General features: G+C 37.7%; 1 protein-coding gene across 1 annotated transcript in view; it reads left to right on the top strand.

The window, feature by feature from the left end:
* Nucleotides 1-11,717, top strand: part of LOC131917774 (olfactory receptor 5V1-like) — a 69,191-nt gene extending 57,474 nt beyond the window's left edge. Inside the window, 2 exon segments of the mRNA XM_059271856.1 lie at nucleotides 10,637-11,566; nucleotides 11,569-11,717. Coding sequence (XP_059127839.1) covers nucleotides 10,657-11,566; nucleotides 11,569-11,603 — 945 coding nt within the window. The 5' untranslated portion in view covers nucleotides 10,637-10,656 and the 3' untranslated portion in view covers nucleotides 11,604-11,717.
* Nucleotides 11,718-18,250: the final 6,533 nt, after the last annotated feature.

Below are 18,250 nucleotides of genomic sequence, written 5' to 3'. Positions count from 1 at the left end.
AACAACAAATTCTCTTTTGTCTCCACACCCATACCTTCTGTTACTGAACATTCCTCTGTCTGTTTCTTTGACTTTGGTTCCTTCAGACTCGGTATACAAGTTACAGCATGCATTATTTATCCTTCTCTGATTGGATTATTTCACTAAGACTAATCATCTACGTCCATGTTGATCCTGATGACATTTCTCTAGGGCAGAACACATTCACTGGTATGTTTATATTGATGAATTTTTACCATTCATCTGTTGGACACCTTTTGAAATCCTCATATGACTTGTGAGTTATTTATCACTAAGCACAAAGAAATAGAGCAGAATTTCTTACAACATTAATTTATTTTATAATATTTTTATTATTGTTTGAGAAATTTGTACATGCATACAATGTATTTGGATCAAGTCCATACCTCATTCTCTCTACTCCAGTTAATTCTCCATCTACTCCCACCACTATTTTCTCCTATTCTCTCAATTGTATGTATTGTGTGTGTGTGTGTGTGTGTGTGTGTGTGTGTGTGTGTGTGTGTGTGTGTTTTATTTTTCTACCTGATTCCATTCAGTCTTGCCAGTGTGTGTATGTTGTAGAACCATCTGATTGAGCATGGAGAGTTTTTCATGGGCCACATCGCTGAAGAAAACTGAAAACTGACATTTCCTTCCTTTTTTTTATTTGTTTTTTCATGACATGGTTCTTTGGGTAACAGCCCTGGCTATTTTGGAATTGGCTTTGTAGGCCAGACTGGCCTCTGTCTTTGGAGTGCTTGCATTAAAGGTATGGGCTACCATGCCCAGCTGGACTTGGCCTTTCTTGGCAGCCCCCAATTGCCAATATCTCCTCAGCTAGGGGTGGGATTTCATGACTAACCTTTTTCCATGTTGGGATTTTGTCTGGCTTGATTTTGTGCCTATGTTGTTCATACTTTTACAGTCACTGTGAGTTCATATGTGATACTGTATAGTTATGTCCTAAAAACACTGTTTTATTTGTCATTCACTGACTCTGGCCATTAAAATCTTTCCAGTTTCTTTTCTTCCAGGATCCCTGAGCTTTGGAAGGAGGGGCTACAATGTCTATGCTCCATATTCAAATCTTTTATTATTAGGATGTTGAACAGTTGTGGGTCTCTGTGTGAAGGGCCATCTGCTGCAAAGAAAATGCAACTTGGGAGTTGAGAGATACACTAATATATTAGTATAGCAATGACTAATTAGGAGTTATTTTAATACTATGCCTATTTAGTTGGATAATAGCAGTACATTTTCCCCCAGTACCTATACCTATCGAGCCACAAGAACTTGGCACTAATAATGGTGCCATATGTGGATTCTCCCTTGTTAATTTACATGGATTTACTAAGTGCAAGCATAAACCTATTATCTATCTACCTACATCTACCATCTTATTTTGAAAAAATAATTTTTAGATTTTATTTTATGTGTGTGAGTGTTTTGCCTGCATGTGTGTATGTGTACCATGTATGTGCCTGGTACCTATGGAGGTTAGAAGAAGACATTAAACATCCTAGACCTAGAATTACAGATGGCTGTAAGCTGCCATCATCAGTTCTGGGAACTGAACCCAGGTCCTTTGCAAGAGCAATGATGTGATATTTTATTTGTATGTTAATAAATAAAGTTTACCTGGAGATCAAAGGTCATAGCCAGACATAATCAAAAATCAGGCGGTGGTAGCACACACCCTTAATCTGATCACATGGCAGGCAGAGTCTCTGTTTGTTCAAGGAATAGCCAAGCATGGTGACACATGCCTTTAATCCCAGTACCAACCATAGAGACCTGGAGGTCTGTATAGACAGGCAATGATGAGGAAGCGATGTGGCTGGGCTTAGAGCCAATGAGAAGGCAGAATAGCAAGGCAATAAAGGCGCAGGTTAGACAGGATGAAGCTGGTTCAGGTCTCTTGGGAAGTTACAGCGCCGTGGTGAGCTAAGGTTAGTTGGTGGCTATCACTGTGATCTCTACAGCTTTCACCCCTGTATTTGGCTCTGTGTTTATTTAATAAGACTGTTTAGAAATTCATCTACACAATGAGTGCGCTTAACTGCTAAGCCATCATTCCAGTATCTGTCTATCTACCATCTATCTGTCAATTAGTCATCTATTTGCATAATTTCACTGTGCCATCAGGAGTCAAGTTACATGTTAAATCTGTTTGTGTTTCTATTCATACTGGGTCTGAGCTGTTTAACATTCATGAGGATGGTGTAGCCTTCACAAGATTTATCATAGGATAATGCTTAAAAATTGTACAGTTTGAATCCAACAAAGAAAATACTATGAAAATGTAATAGTTTAATTATATTTTGCAGCAATGGTTGGTACACACTTATTCTTTGATGTTGTCTGGCCACATGATTACTATGAAATACTGTGTTTTACTTTATTCTACAGGGTATGTCCACTTTTTTATATTGGGACCTGTATATGTCATTTATTTAGTTTACATGAAAACAATTAAATTTGAAAAATAGTGAAAGTAATAGTTTGAGAAAGTTTATAAATTTATATTTTATGTCTATCATTGGCTGCATGCCAGGGGCTGAACATATTTACTAGGCCTTTACAAAAAGCCAAAATGTCAGTGTTGTGCCATAGAATTATTCTAAAGCTTACATTAAAATAATTAGCTATGTGATCCCATTATTAGGTTGATAATGATGTGCATAGTCTCTCTAAAGTTACTGTTATCATGATTCCCTAAGGACAAAATAGGAAAAATATAAATGATGTACTAACCCCTGACGTAAATCTTACATTCAAATGAGGACTTCACTTTCATCTACTAATGTAATTTGTTGGCCAGGTCATTTGCTTTAATTTGTTCAACTTTTTTTACTGGTAATGTGATCCACTTTTAAGGCAAAATTTACCTATACTAATTTACTAATGTTCTTACAATAAAACAAATACAGTTTTAATTATGCTAAGATTTAAGGTTTATCTTTTTTTGCATGCAAGATTGTGAATATTTGAGAACTTAAGAATTGATATGGCACAGTTTGGTTTTAATCATTAAAAAACTGATTTTAATTAGCAATTGATTCTTTTTTTGTATAAAGCAGGAACTTGAAAATTTTCTGAAGAGAAAAGCTTTATATATTGGCACTCACCATATTAAAAATGGTAAGAGAGAATGATAGTAAAAAGGATGAATTTTGGATAATTTCTAAGAGATGGTTCATGCTAGCCATGCATGCCAATTCAATACACATTATACAAAGAACCACACAAAACACATTGATTACATTTAGTAAAAGCTCTCCAGAATCTCTAATTAAAAACTATTTCTTTGTATATTAGAGGTGTAACATAAACTTTTCCTGAGAAATATATGATGGGTAACATTTTACTCTTCGTTTTCTAATTCTTTAAAAATCCTTAATATTTATTTATGTTTAAATTAAAAAGAGGAGATTGTTGAGAAAAATATAAGCACCCTCTCCACATGAACAAGTTCTGTACTATATGTATCAAGCCCATGTGTTTTACTGAACTTTAAAAAAGCTAAGTGTAAAAGGTAAGGATAATATACTCTCATTTATGATGGGTATATATTATCATATAATTTGGGAACAAAGAAGGTATGTTTATTAATCTGAATGTTATTGGTGAATTTACTATAGTTCTTGTTTTAAGAAGTAATTTTTTTGTGCATGAATACAAAAATGATTTATTGTGTAAACTAGAATTTACTCTCTGTAGATGTTGCTTGGATAAAGGTGTCATATTTATAAATTTATTGTCATATTTATGTACCTACTGTGCTGTTTTCAGAGATTAATTATACACATTTGTAGACAGAGGTCTAACAGTCCTACAGGATTCTTAGCATTTGAGAATGAAGTACTGATATGACAGTTTTGTTTTAATCCTTGATATTTGGGCATTCACTATCCTTCAATTGCAGAATGATATATATGCTTTTATTTTATTTTTTATTTTTTTATTTTTTATTTTTTTTCGAGATAGGGTTTCTCTGTGTAGCTTTGCGCCTTTCCTGGAACTCGCTTTGGAGACCAGGCTGGCCTTGAACTCACAGAGATCCACCTGCCTCTGCCTCCCGAGTGCTGGGATTAAAGGCGTGCGCCACCACCGCCCGGCTATGCTTTTATTTTTATAATAAATTTCTTTGTTGTATTTTACAAATTGAAGAGATTGTCAGTCAAATTTTATTTTCTCCTTTTTTCCATATATGCTGTTGCTTCAGAAGAGAAAGATACCACTCCTTTGGGGCTTGCTCTCTCATTTTCCTTTGTTTTGAAGTAGGGCCTTGCTTTGTAGTCCAGGGTGGCCTTAAATTCAAAATTTTCTTTCCTTAGCCCCCTAAATGTAGGAATTAAAGGCACACACCACTATATACACACTTTTGGCAATCTTAGTATTACTTATATATACCTTACATAGGAAAAAGTGATGGAAAAACCTTCAAACCATTTATGAGTAAAATCATTATGTACAATTTGCATTATTTATCTTAAGCATTTTAAAATGACCAAAGAAAATATTTATTGTTTTTATGTGAAAAAATAAATTGGATAGAAAAATAGAATGTTTGTTTTCATCTTCTTTTAAAATTTGATTTCATTTTTTTAATACAAATAAGATAAATATAATACACATACATATACAATATATAATAGATATAAATACAATAAGGTGAAACAAAAAAGCATCACATTGAAGTTGGACAAGGCAAAACAACAGAAGGAAGAGAGCTCAAGAGAGGGCATTAAAATCAGAGACCTACTTGTTCACACCTTCAGGAGTCCCATAAAAACACTAAATTGATAGCTATAATAAATATGCAGAGAATTTTGTGCAGACTCCTGCAGGTTCTGGGCTTGCTTCTTTAGTTTTTGTGAGTTCATATGAGCCTCATTCAGTTGATTTAGAGAGCATCATTCTCCTGGAGTCCTCTATTACCTTTGGTTCTTACACTCTTTCTGCCTCCTCTTCCATAGGATTCCCTGAGCTTTGAGGGGAGGGATTTGATGGAGAGATCCCATTTACAGCAGTGTGTTACAAGGTCTCTCTTTCTCTTTGCCTAATGTTTGGTTGTGGTTCTTATTATTTATTCTCTGCTACAGGAGGAAGCTTTTCTGATTATGGCTGAATGAGGCTTTGATCTATGCATATAGCAGAATATCATTAGGAGTAATTTTCTTGCTCCTTTTTTTTGAGACCAGTAGTATTTGGTTTTACCTTATGTCTCTGGGATATCTGTTCTCTGGTTATTGCTCACTCAAGCAGTGTTGGGTATGGTTTCCCTCTCATGGAGAGAGCCTTTAATCAAATGAGACATTGGTTGTTTTTTCCCACAAGTTTTATGCCGCTATTGCTGTGGGAGGCCTGCTCCCACTTTTTAAAGGGTTTCTATGAGGAGGAGAGAGGAATAAGAAACTTTTAGATAGAAAGATAGCAGAGAGGAGACAGACAGGAACATAGGATAGCTTAGGGAGGACCTGGATCAAAATCTACCAGCCTCTTCTGTCTCTTCAAAAGGGCTTTTTATTCCAATGCCAAGGGGTGAGGCAAAAGACCTCTTCCTTACTAGATGAAAGCATACCACACAGCCAAGTGCAGATCCTTCTAAACACTTGGTAACCACGCCCACGGTCCAATCATCCCCTTATGCAGCTCTACTGGGTAAAGCAAGCTCAACTTCTCGGACCCTGAGTAAGTTCTCACTTGGAAACCTCTGTGGGTCTCTACACATTGCCTAGCATATTTTGCTGGCAGGAGAGATTGTAGATCAAAGGTTTTGTGGCTGGGTTGGTGTTTATGTTTTTCCCTTGGTAGCCTGCAGAATGCCCTCTTTTACTAAAGACACCAGAAGATGGGGGTGAAGGCTCTATACAGGCACCAGCTTGACCTCTCCATGTTTAATGAGTTGTGTTGATGTTGTCTTCAGCAACGGGGCCTTACTGTCAGTTTGTGCAGAACAGCCTATAATCTTGGCACCTACCTGGGTTGTTTGAGGATTTCCATAGGACCACTTTGGCCAACAACTTTATTGGTTGTAACCCAGTCCCGGTAATGGAAGTTTCATTTGGGGAAAAGAGATGGCCATCTGAGACTCTGTCTCCTACATTATTTGGAGACTTCATTAGGATCACCTTCATATATGATAGAGAGTTTCCATGGTGCTGTTTTTATGCCCCTCAAGTCTAGCTCTCTTTCTCTGCATTCCTTTGCTCAACCCCATTTTCCCTTCCCCGTCCTACCCGATTTTCCTGTTCCCATTCTCCTTACCGTATTCCACCCATAAAATGCATGCTATTTACCTCTCCCAGGGAAATACATGTGTTTCCCCTAGTCCCTCCCTCTATATCTAACCTCTCTGGGGCTATGGTTTGTGGATTGGTTATCATTTATTTAATGGATAATATCAACACATAAACAAATACATGACACATTCATATTTCTGGGTCTGGGTTACCTCATTCTGGATGACTATTTTTGTCAGTTACATCTATTTGCCTGCAAATTTCATGGTGTTACTGTTTCTTAACAACTGAGTGTGTAAATGTACCACATTTGAAAAGTCCATTCTTCTGTTGAGGGGCATCTAGGTTATTTCCAACTTCTGGCTATTGTGAATAGAGCAGCAATGGACATGGCTGAACAAAAATCTTTGTGTTAGGATGAAGCATCCTTTGGGTATATGCCCGAGTAGTATAACTGGATCTTGAGATAGATTGATTCCCATTTTTTTCTGAAGAACTGGCATACTGGTTTCCATAGTGGCTGTACAAGTTTGCACTCCCACCAGCAATAGAGGAGTGTTACGTTTGCTCCACATTCTCACCAGCATGAGCTGTCACTTGTGTTATTCATCTTAGACATTCTGACAGATGTGAGATGGAATCTCAAAGTCATTTTGATTTTCATTTCTCTGATGGCTATGGATACTGAACATTTCTTTGTGTTTCTCAATCATTTGAGTTTTCTCTATTTAGAATTCTCTGTTTAGATCTATGCCTCATTTTAAAATTGGATTATTTGGTTTCTTGATGTCTAGTTTCTTGAGTTCTTTATACATTTTAGATATTAATGCTCTATCAGACTGTAGAATTGGTAAAAATCTTTTCCCATTCTGTAGGCTGCCACTTTGCTTGAATGACAGTGTCCTTTGTCTTATAGAAGCTTTTCAGTTTCATGAGGTCCCATTTATTGATTGTCAATCTTAGTGCCTGTGCTGTTGGTGTTGTGTTCAGGAAGTTGTTTCCTGAGCCAATTCTAGTCTATTCTCAACTTTCAAGGCTATCCCCCACTTTTTCTGCTATCAGGTTCAATGTTATGTTGAGGTCTTTGATCCACTTGGACTTCAGTTTTGTGCAGGCTGATAGGTATTATTCTATTTGCATTCTTCCACATGCACAACATCCAGTTAGATGTGCATAGTTGGTTGAAGATGTTTTCTTTTTTCCATGGTGTCATTCTGGTTTCTTTATAAAAATCAGGTGTACATAAGTATGGATTTATACCTGGGTCTTCAATTGGATTCCATTGATCAACATGTCTGTTTTTTATGCCAAAACCATACTGCTTTTACTACTATAGCTTTGTAGTACATCCTGAAACATCCAGCAGTTCTTTTTATTGTTCAAGTTTGTTTTAGCTATCCTGGGTTTTTTGTTTTTTCCATGTGAAGCTGAGAATTGTCCTTCCAAGAACTTTGAAGAATTGTGTTGGAATTTTAATGGGAATTGCAATGAGTCTGTTGATTGCTTTTGGTAGGATGATCAATTTTACTATGTTAATTCTACCAGTACTTGAGCATGGGGTATCTTTCCATTTGGAGATCTTCAATTTCTTCAAAGACTTGAAATTCTTTTCATACAAGTCTTTCACTTGCTTGTTTAGGGTTAACCCAAGATATTTTATATTGTTTGTGGCTATTGTGAAGGGTTTTGTTTTCCTGATTTCTTTCTCAGTCCATTTGCCATTTGTGTGTAGAAGGGCTACTGATTTTTTTTTAGTTAATCTTGTAGACAGCCACATTATGGAAGGTGTTTATCAACTGTAAGGGTTCCTTGATAAATTTTTTTTAATCACTTATGTTTACTATATCATATCATCTGCAAATAACAATACTTTGACTTTTTCCTTTCCAATTATCCCCTTGATCTACTTCAGTTGATTTATTGATTTATTATTGCTTTAGGTGGAACTTCAGGTTCTATATTAAATAGATGTGGAGAGAGTGGACTGTTCTACAGAGGTACAGTAACAAAAAATGGCATAGTATTAGCATATAACAGGAATGCTGATCAAAAGAATTGAATCAAATACTCAGACATAAACCCACATAGCCAAGAATACCTGATTTTTCATAAAGAAGCCCGAAATATGCCACAGAAAAAAGAAAGCATCTTCAGCAGGTGGTGCTGGTTTAACTGGATGTCTGAATATAGAAGAATGCAAATAGATCCATGTTTATCACCCTACACAAAACTCAAGTCTTTAAAGTTGTCTTACTGCTGTAGCTAAGACATATATTGATATGTATGGAGAGAGTGGACAACCTTGTCTTCTTCCTGATTTTCATGAAATTGCTTTGAATTTCTCTCCATTTAGTTGATTTTGGCTATGGACTTGCTGAAAACTGCCTTTCTTATGTTTAGGTATGTCCCTGAAATCCCTAATCTCTCCAGAACTTTTATTCTAAAGGAGTGTTGGACTTAGTCAATGGCCTTTTCTGTGTCTAATGAGATGACCAGCTTTTTTTTTTAGTTTTTATTGTAGATTACATTTATTGATTTTCATATTTTGAACTATCCTTGCATCTATGTGATGAAGTCTGCTTGATTATGATGAACAATCTTTTTGATATGTTCTTAGATTTGGTTTGCCAGCATTTTATTGAGAAATTTTGCATGTATATTCATAAGGAAAAGTGGTCTGTAATTCTCTTTCTTTGTTGAATCTTTGTATGACAGGGTAACTGTGACCTCATAAAATACACTGGGAATTCATCTTTCTGTTTTTATTTTCTGGAATAAAATAAAATTTGAGGAGTATTGGCATTAACTCTTCCTTGAAAGTCAGGTAGAATTCTGCACTAAAACCATCTGTCCCTGGGTTTTTTAGTTTGGGAGACATTTAATTACTGATTTTTTCTCACTATGGGTAATATGTCTGTTTACATTGCTTATATAATCTTGATTTTACTTTAGTAAGTGGTATTTGTCAATAAACTTATCCATTTCTTTTAGATTTTCCAATTTTGTGGAGTACAGATTTTTAAAGTATGTTCTTATGATTCTCTGGTTTCCTTGATTGTGATGATATATTGTGCACCCCAATAAAAGTTATTTGGGGATCAGAGGACAGAGCCAGCCACTAAATTAGACATAGAGGCCAGGTAGTGGAGGCACACACCCTTAATCCTATCACTTGGGAGGCAGAGATCTGTCTGGATCTCTGTGAGTTCAAGGCCACACTGCGAACAGAGTCAGGCAATAGTGGCACACACCTTTAATCCCAGCACTTGAGATTGCATGCCTTTGCTTGGAAAGCACACATACCTTTAATCCTAGGGAGTGACATGGCTAGGTAGAGAATGCCATATAAGGTGTGAGGAGACAGGAACTAAGCAGAAGTTCAACTGAGACCCGCAGGGGTGAGGACTCAGAGAGGCTTTCAGTCTGAGAATTTGTGGAAACAGGATTGGCTGAGGAGTTGGTGAGGTGAGATTGGCTGTGTCTTGTTCTGCTTCACTGATCTTTGAGCTTTCACTCCAATATTTGGCTCAGCATTTTTTTTATTAATAAGACTTTTTAAGATTCGTATTACACTTGGTGTCTGTTATATCCCCAGATTTTCAATGTGAATTTCCTAATATGTGATGGTAAAGAAAAAACTGTTTTCCAAATGACAAAAATTAATTTCCATGCTTTCAGTTAGATTTTTCCATACAGCCACTTAACATTCTTATCATGCATCCAATTAAGTTAAATGCTAATATTTGTATCTTAAATATATGGTTTTAAAGTCACAGGAACATTGTAATATTTATTCCTTCAGGTTGAGACACTTGGTTTGAGGATATTAAATGTCATTCATATACATTCTTTATGAAGGACTTGACTTCCTATGACTCTTATAACTCCTAGTATTTAAATAAAGTTATATATCAAGTTATATATATATAAAGTATATAATTAAAGTTTTATATATATTATATAATAATTATATAAATAAAAGAAATAAAAGAATGGGTACATGATACACTTAACTAGGTTATATTAATTTAATTTATAGAAGGCGTATATAAAACTAAGACTAAATTAAGACTAAATGAAGCCAATGTCTATGGAGACATTAGAAATCCATCAGCTTTGATGAATAAAATCACATAATTAAAGGTCATGCTAATGACTATAAAGAAGATATACTTTCAAGTTCTCATTAGTATCTCAGGGGACTTTCTAAAGACAAGGAGCAGAAGATGAGTATTTCAAAAAATAGTATGACTACACAAAAATTTTGGGAAGAAGTTCTAAGAACTCAAATCTATAATCATAATACACCATTAGCCTTATATTTCTGTTGTACCAGATTTCCCTGCCTTGCCACCCTAATGCAGATTATTTTCTTTCATTTCCTTTAGAAACCTTGTGGACAGAGAAGATGGATGTCTACAATCTTACCACAGTGACTCAGTTCATCCTCATAGGGCTCTCTGACCTCCCTGAGGTGCGTTACGCCCTCTTCGTGGCCTTTGTCATCATCTATCAGATCACTTTGCTGGGAAACGGGGCCATCCTCTTGGCCATAGTGACTGAGAGAAAGCTTCAAAATCCCATGTATTACCTGTTGGCAAATCTGTCCCTGCTAGACATATTCTGCCCATCAGCTACTGTCCCCAAGATGCTCAAGAATCTCTTGACTGAGGATCACAGCATTTCTTTTGTTGGGTGTGCTTTGCAGCTCTATTTCCTGGTGGCCCTAGCTGGGACTGAAGTTTTCTTGCTGGCTGTGATGGCTTATGACCGGTATGTGGCCATATGCTTCCCTCTGCATTATTCTCTCATCATGACCAAGGTTCGCTGTGTGCAACTGCTGTTTGGGACCTGGGCAGCTGGGTTTCTCAACTCCTTTCTCCACACAATGTCCACCTTTAGCCTGTCTTTCTGCAAGTCCAACCGAGTTAACCAGTACTATTGTGATATCCCACCTGTGATGGCTCTGTCATGCTCATCCACCTATGTGGCAGAAATGCTTGTTTTAGTGGTAGGAGGTATTTTGGGTGTTGGTGCTTTTCTGACCACTTTGATTTCTTACATATACATTGTCTCCACCATCCTCAAGATCCAGTCAGTAGAAGGGAAGCGCAAAGCTTTCTCCACATGTGCTTCCCATCTTCTTGTAGTCTTCTTGTTCTATGGCACAGCCATATTTACCTATATCCGCCCCTCCTCCAGTCAACACTCTCCTGCTAGAGACAGACTCATCTCTATGCTATATGCAGTCATTACCCCTATGTTAAACCCTATTATCTACAGCCTGAGAAACACAGAAGTCAAAGCAGCACTCAGAAAATTTTACATCTTAGGATATGGTCACAGAAAGCATGATGTAAGAAATTCTTAAACTCTCCTTAGAATGAATGTATAGAAACAAGCAAAATAATAAAACAATGTATTCACAGAATGGAGTTTAATACAACTATATATATAAAATCAGATATTATGCACATCTCTATATCCACTTGAAATAAAATTAATAATTGAAAAGTAAAAGTGTTTATGACTGAATAGGTTAAGTAGGTTATTGAAGTAACTTTATATCTTTTGCTGTTTTATTTGTATCAAAATCTATATCTACATTCATGTCTACAATTATTTTTCATATATCTGTCTTTCTATTCTACATTTGTCATGTAGTTGCAGATCATCAACTTTTTCTAATTATGTTTTATTATTTTAAAAAGAGTTTTATTCATGAGCATGAAGTCTTTGCCTGTGTGTATGTATGTGCACCATTATGCTTGGTATACCTGTGTGACTGTGTGTACTTGTTGCTTGTAATATCCATAAGAAGGTTTTGGATCTCCTGGACCTGGAGTTATAGATATTAGTGAGTAACCACGTGGATGTCAGAGTCAAAACTTTGGTCCTCTGCAAGAGCAGAAAGTGCTCTTTTAACTTCTGAAACATTTCTTCCACCATTAATTTTATTTAAATATTTGTTTATTTTTATGCATGTGGCTGTTTTGTCAGCATGCCGTTTCCATGCAGGCCAGAAGAGGGCACTGTATCCTCATTAACAGTAGTTTCAGATGACTCTAGATCATCCATTGTGTGGTGGAATTGAACGCTGGTCTTTTGGAAGAGCCATTTGTACTCTTAACCTCTGAGCCATCTCTACAAATACCATTTTATTTTTTTTAACTGACAAATTATTATAAATATTTAAGGACTCAAGCTGGTTTTATTGTTTATAAAAACTGTGATAATAACTAAATCATGTTAGTTAACATGTCCTTCCCCTCACATTTCTATCATTTTTTGCGAGTTCTTGAAAGTTTCTTCTCTTTCAATGCACCTAAGTTATTTTTTACTATATTCAACATACTATTAAAATACATCTCAAAGCAGAAAAAATGTATTTAATCTGATTAATTGTGCATCTGTTGTAGCAGGAAATGACCAAGGGACAAGACATCTAAGGCTGAAAGCTGGGAAGCAGTTTTATTTTATGCACAAAACACGTCCATGGGACACTAGTCCAAAAACCTACCCTTGAATTCACTTGAACAGAGCATTTTATCATCATCAGAGAGGCGTCTTCTGGCAGCTGATGGGAGCAGGTGCAGAAATCCACAGCCAAATATCAGGCAGAGAGTATGCCCAAACTAGAGATCTCCCTGGAGTCTTTCAGCTTGGGGAACCTGCAGAAGGTGGGGAGGAAGAATTAAGACAGATTGGTCAAGGATACCAGGAGAACATGGCCAACAATACCAACTTAGCAGGACTCATAAAGGGCTCATGTAGACTGAGGTGGTAATCACAGGCCCTAGCTTGCTCCCTGACATAGCAACCCAGAGTGACATATATTTTGAGAGGCTATATTATTGGTTAATAAAGTTTTCTAAACTCTCCACAAGAACAGTAGCATTTATCACAAGCTATTTTTAGTACAGAGTTGGGAGGAGAGGATTTTTGTAGCTATAAGTTTTCCTGTGTCCCACCTGGCCCGTAATCAGGACAAATGTCTCTCACCCATTGGTCCTGCAGCCACTCGGACCCAAGTAAACACACAGAGGCTTACATTATTTAGGAATTGTGTGGCCATTAGCTTAAACTTATTACTGATTAGCTCTTTCACTTAATTAACCCATAAATTTTATCTATGTTTAGCCACGTGGCTTGGTACCTTTTCTCAGTTCTGCCTTGTCATCTTGCTTCCTCTATGTCTAGCTGGCAACTCCCGACCCAGCCTTCCTCTCCCCAGAATTCTCCTTTTCCTCTTATCCTGCCTATACTTCCTGCCTGGCTACTGGGCAATCATCATTTTATTTATCAACCAATCAGAGCAACACATATTCACAGCATACAGAGTGACATCACCCATCAGATTTTCGTTATAGACAAGACAGTGAGAGACTACAAGGGAACTGACTAGCCTGTTGTAGATGTCTCCTTTATGTTTTCAGAGCCTTCAACAACAAATTCTCTTTTGTCTCCACACCCATACCTTCTGTTACTGAACATTCCTCTGTCTGTTTCTTTGACTTTGGTTCTTTCAGATTCCATATACAAGTTACAGCATGCATTATTTATCTTTCTGTGATTGGATTTCACTAAGATTAATAATCTACATCCATCCATGTTGCTACTGATGACATTTCTCTAGGGCAGAACACATTCATTTGTATGTTTATGTTAATGAATTTTCACCATTCATCTGTTGAACATAGTTTGATCTCATGTGACTAGTGAATCATGTAGCACTAAGCACAATGTAATAGAGCAGCAATTTCTTTTATTTCATAATATTTTTATATTGTTTGAGAAATTTGTACATGCATACAATGTGTTTTGATCAAGTCCATATCCATTCTCTCTGCTCCAGTTCATTCCTCATCTACCCCACAATTTTCTCCCCAGTTTGTGTGTGTGTATGTGTGTGTGTATTTGCATGCAAATGTGTCTGAGTGTGTGTGCACATATGTGTGTGTGTGTATGTGTGTGTGTGTGTGTGTGTGTGTGTGTGTGTGTTTTCCAGCTGAATCCATTAAGTCTTGCCAGTATGTGTATGTTGTGGGTTATTTAATGCAGCATGGGTAGCCTCTTATGGGACATATCCTTCATGAAAACTGACTTTCCATTTCTTAGAAGCCAATCATTGCCAGTAGTTCAGTGGCTTTCACCCCTCTTAATGACCTCTAATATAGTTCCTCATATTGTGGTGAACCTCAACCATAAAGTTATTTTTGTTGCTACTTTAAAACTGTGATTTTGCTGCTCTTATGAATCATAATGTAAATATCTGTGCTTTCCGATGGTCTTAAGTAACCCCATATGAAAGGTTTGTTCGACTCCCAAAGAGATAGCAACACACATGCTGAGAACTGCTGCCCTCCTCAGCTAGGGTGGGAGTTCATAATCACCCTTATTCCATGCTGGGATTTTGTCAGGCTTCATTTTATGCCTATGTTGTTCATACTGTTACAATCATTGTGAGTTCAAATATGAAAAAAAGTCATTGTTTCATTAGTCATTTACTACCTCTGGCTCTTAAAATTTTTCCATTCTGTCTTCTGCCAGGACCACTGAGCACTGGAAAGAGGGGTTGCAATGTAGATGTCCCATTTAAGACTAATCAGTATCCAAACCAGTATTCTCAGCATGCTGACCAGTTGTGAGTCTCTGTGTTAAGAACCATCTGTGGCTAAAGAAACATCATTCTGGGAAAACCCACAGAGACAGCTGACCTGAGCTAGTGGGAGCTCATGGACTCTGGACTGACAGCTGGGGAGCCTGCATGGGACCAAACCATGCCCTCTGAATGTGGGTGACAGTTGTGTGGCTTGGTCTGTTTGTGAGGCTTCTGGTAGTGGGGCGAGGATTTATCCCTGGTGCATGAACTGGCTGTTTGGAGCCCATTCCCTATGGTAGAATACCATGCTCAGCATTGATGCAGGAGAAAAATAAAGAAACATCATTCAAGGGGGTTGAGAAATATACTAATCTATGTGTATAGCAAAAAGGAATTAGAAATTGTTTTACTACTATATCCATTTAGCTGAATAATAGTAGTATGTTCTCCTCTAGCACCTATGACCTATCCAGACACAAGAACCTGGCACTAATAGTGGTGCCACACATGGATTCTCTCTTGTGAAATTGGCTCTAAATTCAAGCAGAGGGTGTTTGTTTATTGTTATGACATTTATGCCACCGTTGTACCAGTGGGCAAATGTGCACGCACTGTTGGATATTAAATATATCACAAGATTTGAAGCTGGGTAAGATTGATTCCTTTTTTTTGTGGTAGTATGCACAGCACCTTCTGGTACTATGAAAGCTAGCCAGTAGGGATGAAGTTTCCAGGTCAGTAACAGCTCTATTTCTTGATGTTCCATGACTGAAGTATGTAATGTCATCAACAATAAGGTGTCACCATCAATTCTGAAGGGTAGCCAAGAGCATTAGCAATACATGTAATGCTTTAGGACTCTATTGACTGACAATTGTAATAATACCAATTTCTGCAAGTTTTTTTTGTGGTAGTTTTTTTTCATTTTTCTATATTAAGAAATTTTCTACTCCACACACCACTCAGAGATGCCCCCTCCTCCCTCCTCCCACCCCCCAGCCCTCTCTCCCAAGCCACCCCGCATCCCCACATCCCCCAAATCAAGGTCTCCCATGGGGAGTCAGCAAAGCCCAGCACATTGAACCTAGGCAGGTCCAAGCCCCTTCCCACTGCACCAAGGCTGTGCAAGGTGTCACACCATAGGCACCGGATTCCCTGGCCATGGATCTCTGCATCTGCCTCCATCAGTCACTGGACAAAGGCTCTATGATGACAGGTTATTCGCTAGACTGGTCACCAGAGTAGACCAGTCCAGGCACCCTCTAGATGACTGCCAGCACTCCAAGGTGGGGTCATCCTTGTGGATTCCTGAGAGCCTCCCCAGCACCCTGCCTCTTCCTATTGTCATGATGTCCTCATATATCATGGTATCTCCCTCCCTGCCCTCCCACTCTGTCCCTGTTCCAGCTTGACTCTCCCATTTCCCTATGTTCTCGTGCCCCACTCCTGGCCCTCTGCCACCTCACCCACACTCCCAGTCTGCTCATGTAGATCTCATCCACTTCTTTGCTGGGCCATCCATGTGTCCCTCCTAGAGTCTTTCCCTTTTAGCTAGCCTCTCTGTAGCTGTGGGTTGCAATCTGGCCATTCCTTCCCTCACATCTAGTATCCACTTATGAGTAAGTACATACTATATTTGTCATTCTGAGTCTGGGTTACCTCACTCAGGATGATATTTTCTAGTTCCATCCATTTTCCTGCAAATTTCATGATATTGTTTTTTACTGTTGAGTAATACTCCATTGTGTATATCTGCCACATTTTCTTTATCCATTCTTCAGTTGAGGAGCATGTAGGTTGTTTCCAGGTTCTGGCTATTATGAACAGTGCTGCTATGAACATAGTTGAGCATGTGTCCTTGTGATGAGATTGAGCATTCCTTGGGTATATGTCCAAGAGTGGTATAGCTGGGTCTTGAGGAAGACTTATTCCCAATTTTCTGAGAAAGCACCATACTGATTTCCGGAGTGGCTGTACAGGTTTACATTCCCACCAGCAGTGGAGTATTCCCCTAGCTCCACATCCTCTCCAACATAAGCTGTCTTCAGTGTTTTTGATCTTAGCCATTCTGACAGGTGTAAGATGGTATCTCAGGGTTGTTTTGGTTTGCATTTCCCTGATGACTAAGGATTTTGAGCAATTCCTTACATGTCTTTCAGCCATTTGAGATTCTTCTGTTGAGAATTCTCTGTTAAGCTCTGTAGCCCATTTTTTAATTGGATTGTTCAGTATTTTGAAGTCTAGCTTTTTGAGTTCTTTATATATTTTGGAGATCAGCCCTCTGTCAGATGTGGGGTTGGTGAAGATCTTTTCCCATTCTGTAGGCTGTCGTTTTGTCTTATTGACTGTGTCCTTTGCTTTACAAAAGCTTCTCAGTTTCAGGTGGTCCCATTTATTAATTGTCGCTCTCAGTGTCTGTGCTACTGGTGTTATATTTAGGAAGTGGTCTCCTGTGCCAATGCATTCAAGACTACTTCCTACTTTCTCTTCTATCAAGTTCATTGTAACTGGATTTATGTTGAGATCTTTGATCCACTTGGACTTAAGTTTTGTGCATAGCGACAGATATTTGCAATCTTCTGCATGCTGACATCCAGTTTTGCCAGCACCATTTGTTGAAGATGCTTTCTTTTTTCCATGGTACTGTTTTGGTCTCTTTGTTGAAAATCATATGTTCATAGGCATGTGGATTAATGTCAGGGTCTTCAATTAGATTCCATTGGTCCATTCGCCAGTTTTTATGCCAGTACCAAGCGTTGTTATTACTATAGCTCTGTAGTAGAGCTTGAGGTCAGGGATCATGATGCCTCCAGAGGTTGCTTTATTATACAGGATTCTTTTAGCTATCCTAGGTTTTTGTTTTTCCATATAAAATTAAGTATTTTTCTTTCCAAGTCTGTGAAGAATTGTGTTGGAATTTTGAGGGGGATTGCATTGAATCTGTAGATTGCTTTTGGTAGGATGGCAATTTTTACTATGTTAATTCTACCTATCCATGAGCATGGGAGATCTTTCCATTTTCTGATGTCTTCTTTGGTTTCTTTCTTCAGAGACTTAAAGTTCTTATCATACAGGTCTTTCCCTTGCTTAGTTAGAGTTACCCCAAGATATTTTATATTATTTGTGACTATTGTAAAGGGTGATGTTTCTCTGATTTCTTTCTGAGCCCATTTATCATTTGTACATAAGAGGGCTACTGATTTTTTTGAGTTGATCTTGTATCCTGCCACCTTTACTGAAGGAGTTTATCAGCTGTAGGAGTTCCCTGGTAGAATTTTTGGGCTCACCTATGTATACTATCATACTGTCTGCAAATAGTGAAAGTTTGACTTCTTCCTTTACAATTTGTATCCCTTTGATCTCCTTTTGTTGTCTTATTGCTCTAGCTAGAACTTCAAGT

The sequence above is a fragment of the Peromyscus eremicus genome, chromosome 1 (assembly GCF_949786415.1).
Source record: "Peromyscus eremicus chromosome 1, PerEre_H2_v1, whole genome shotgun sequence".
NCBI classification, from domain to species: domain Eukaryota; kingdom Metazoa; phylum Chordata; class Mammalia; order Rodentia; family Cricetidae; genus Peromyscus; species Peromyscus eremicus.
The sequence above is the reverse complement of the archived record's forward strand: the minus strand, read 5'-3'. Positions and strand labels throughout refer to the sequence as shown.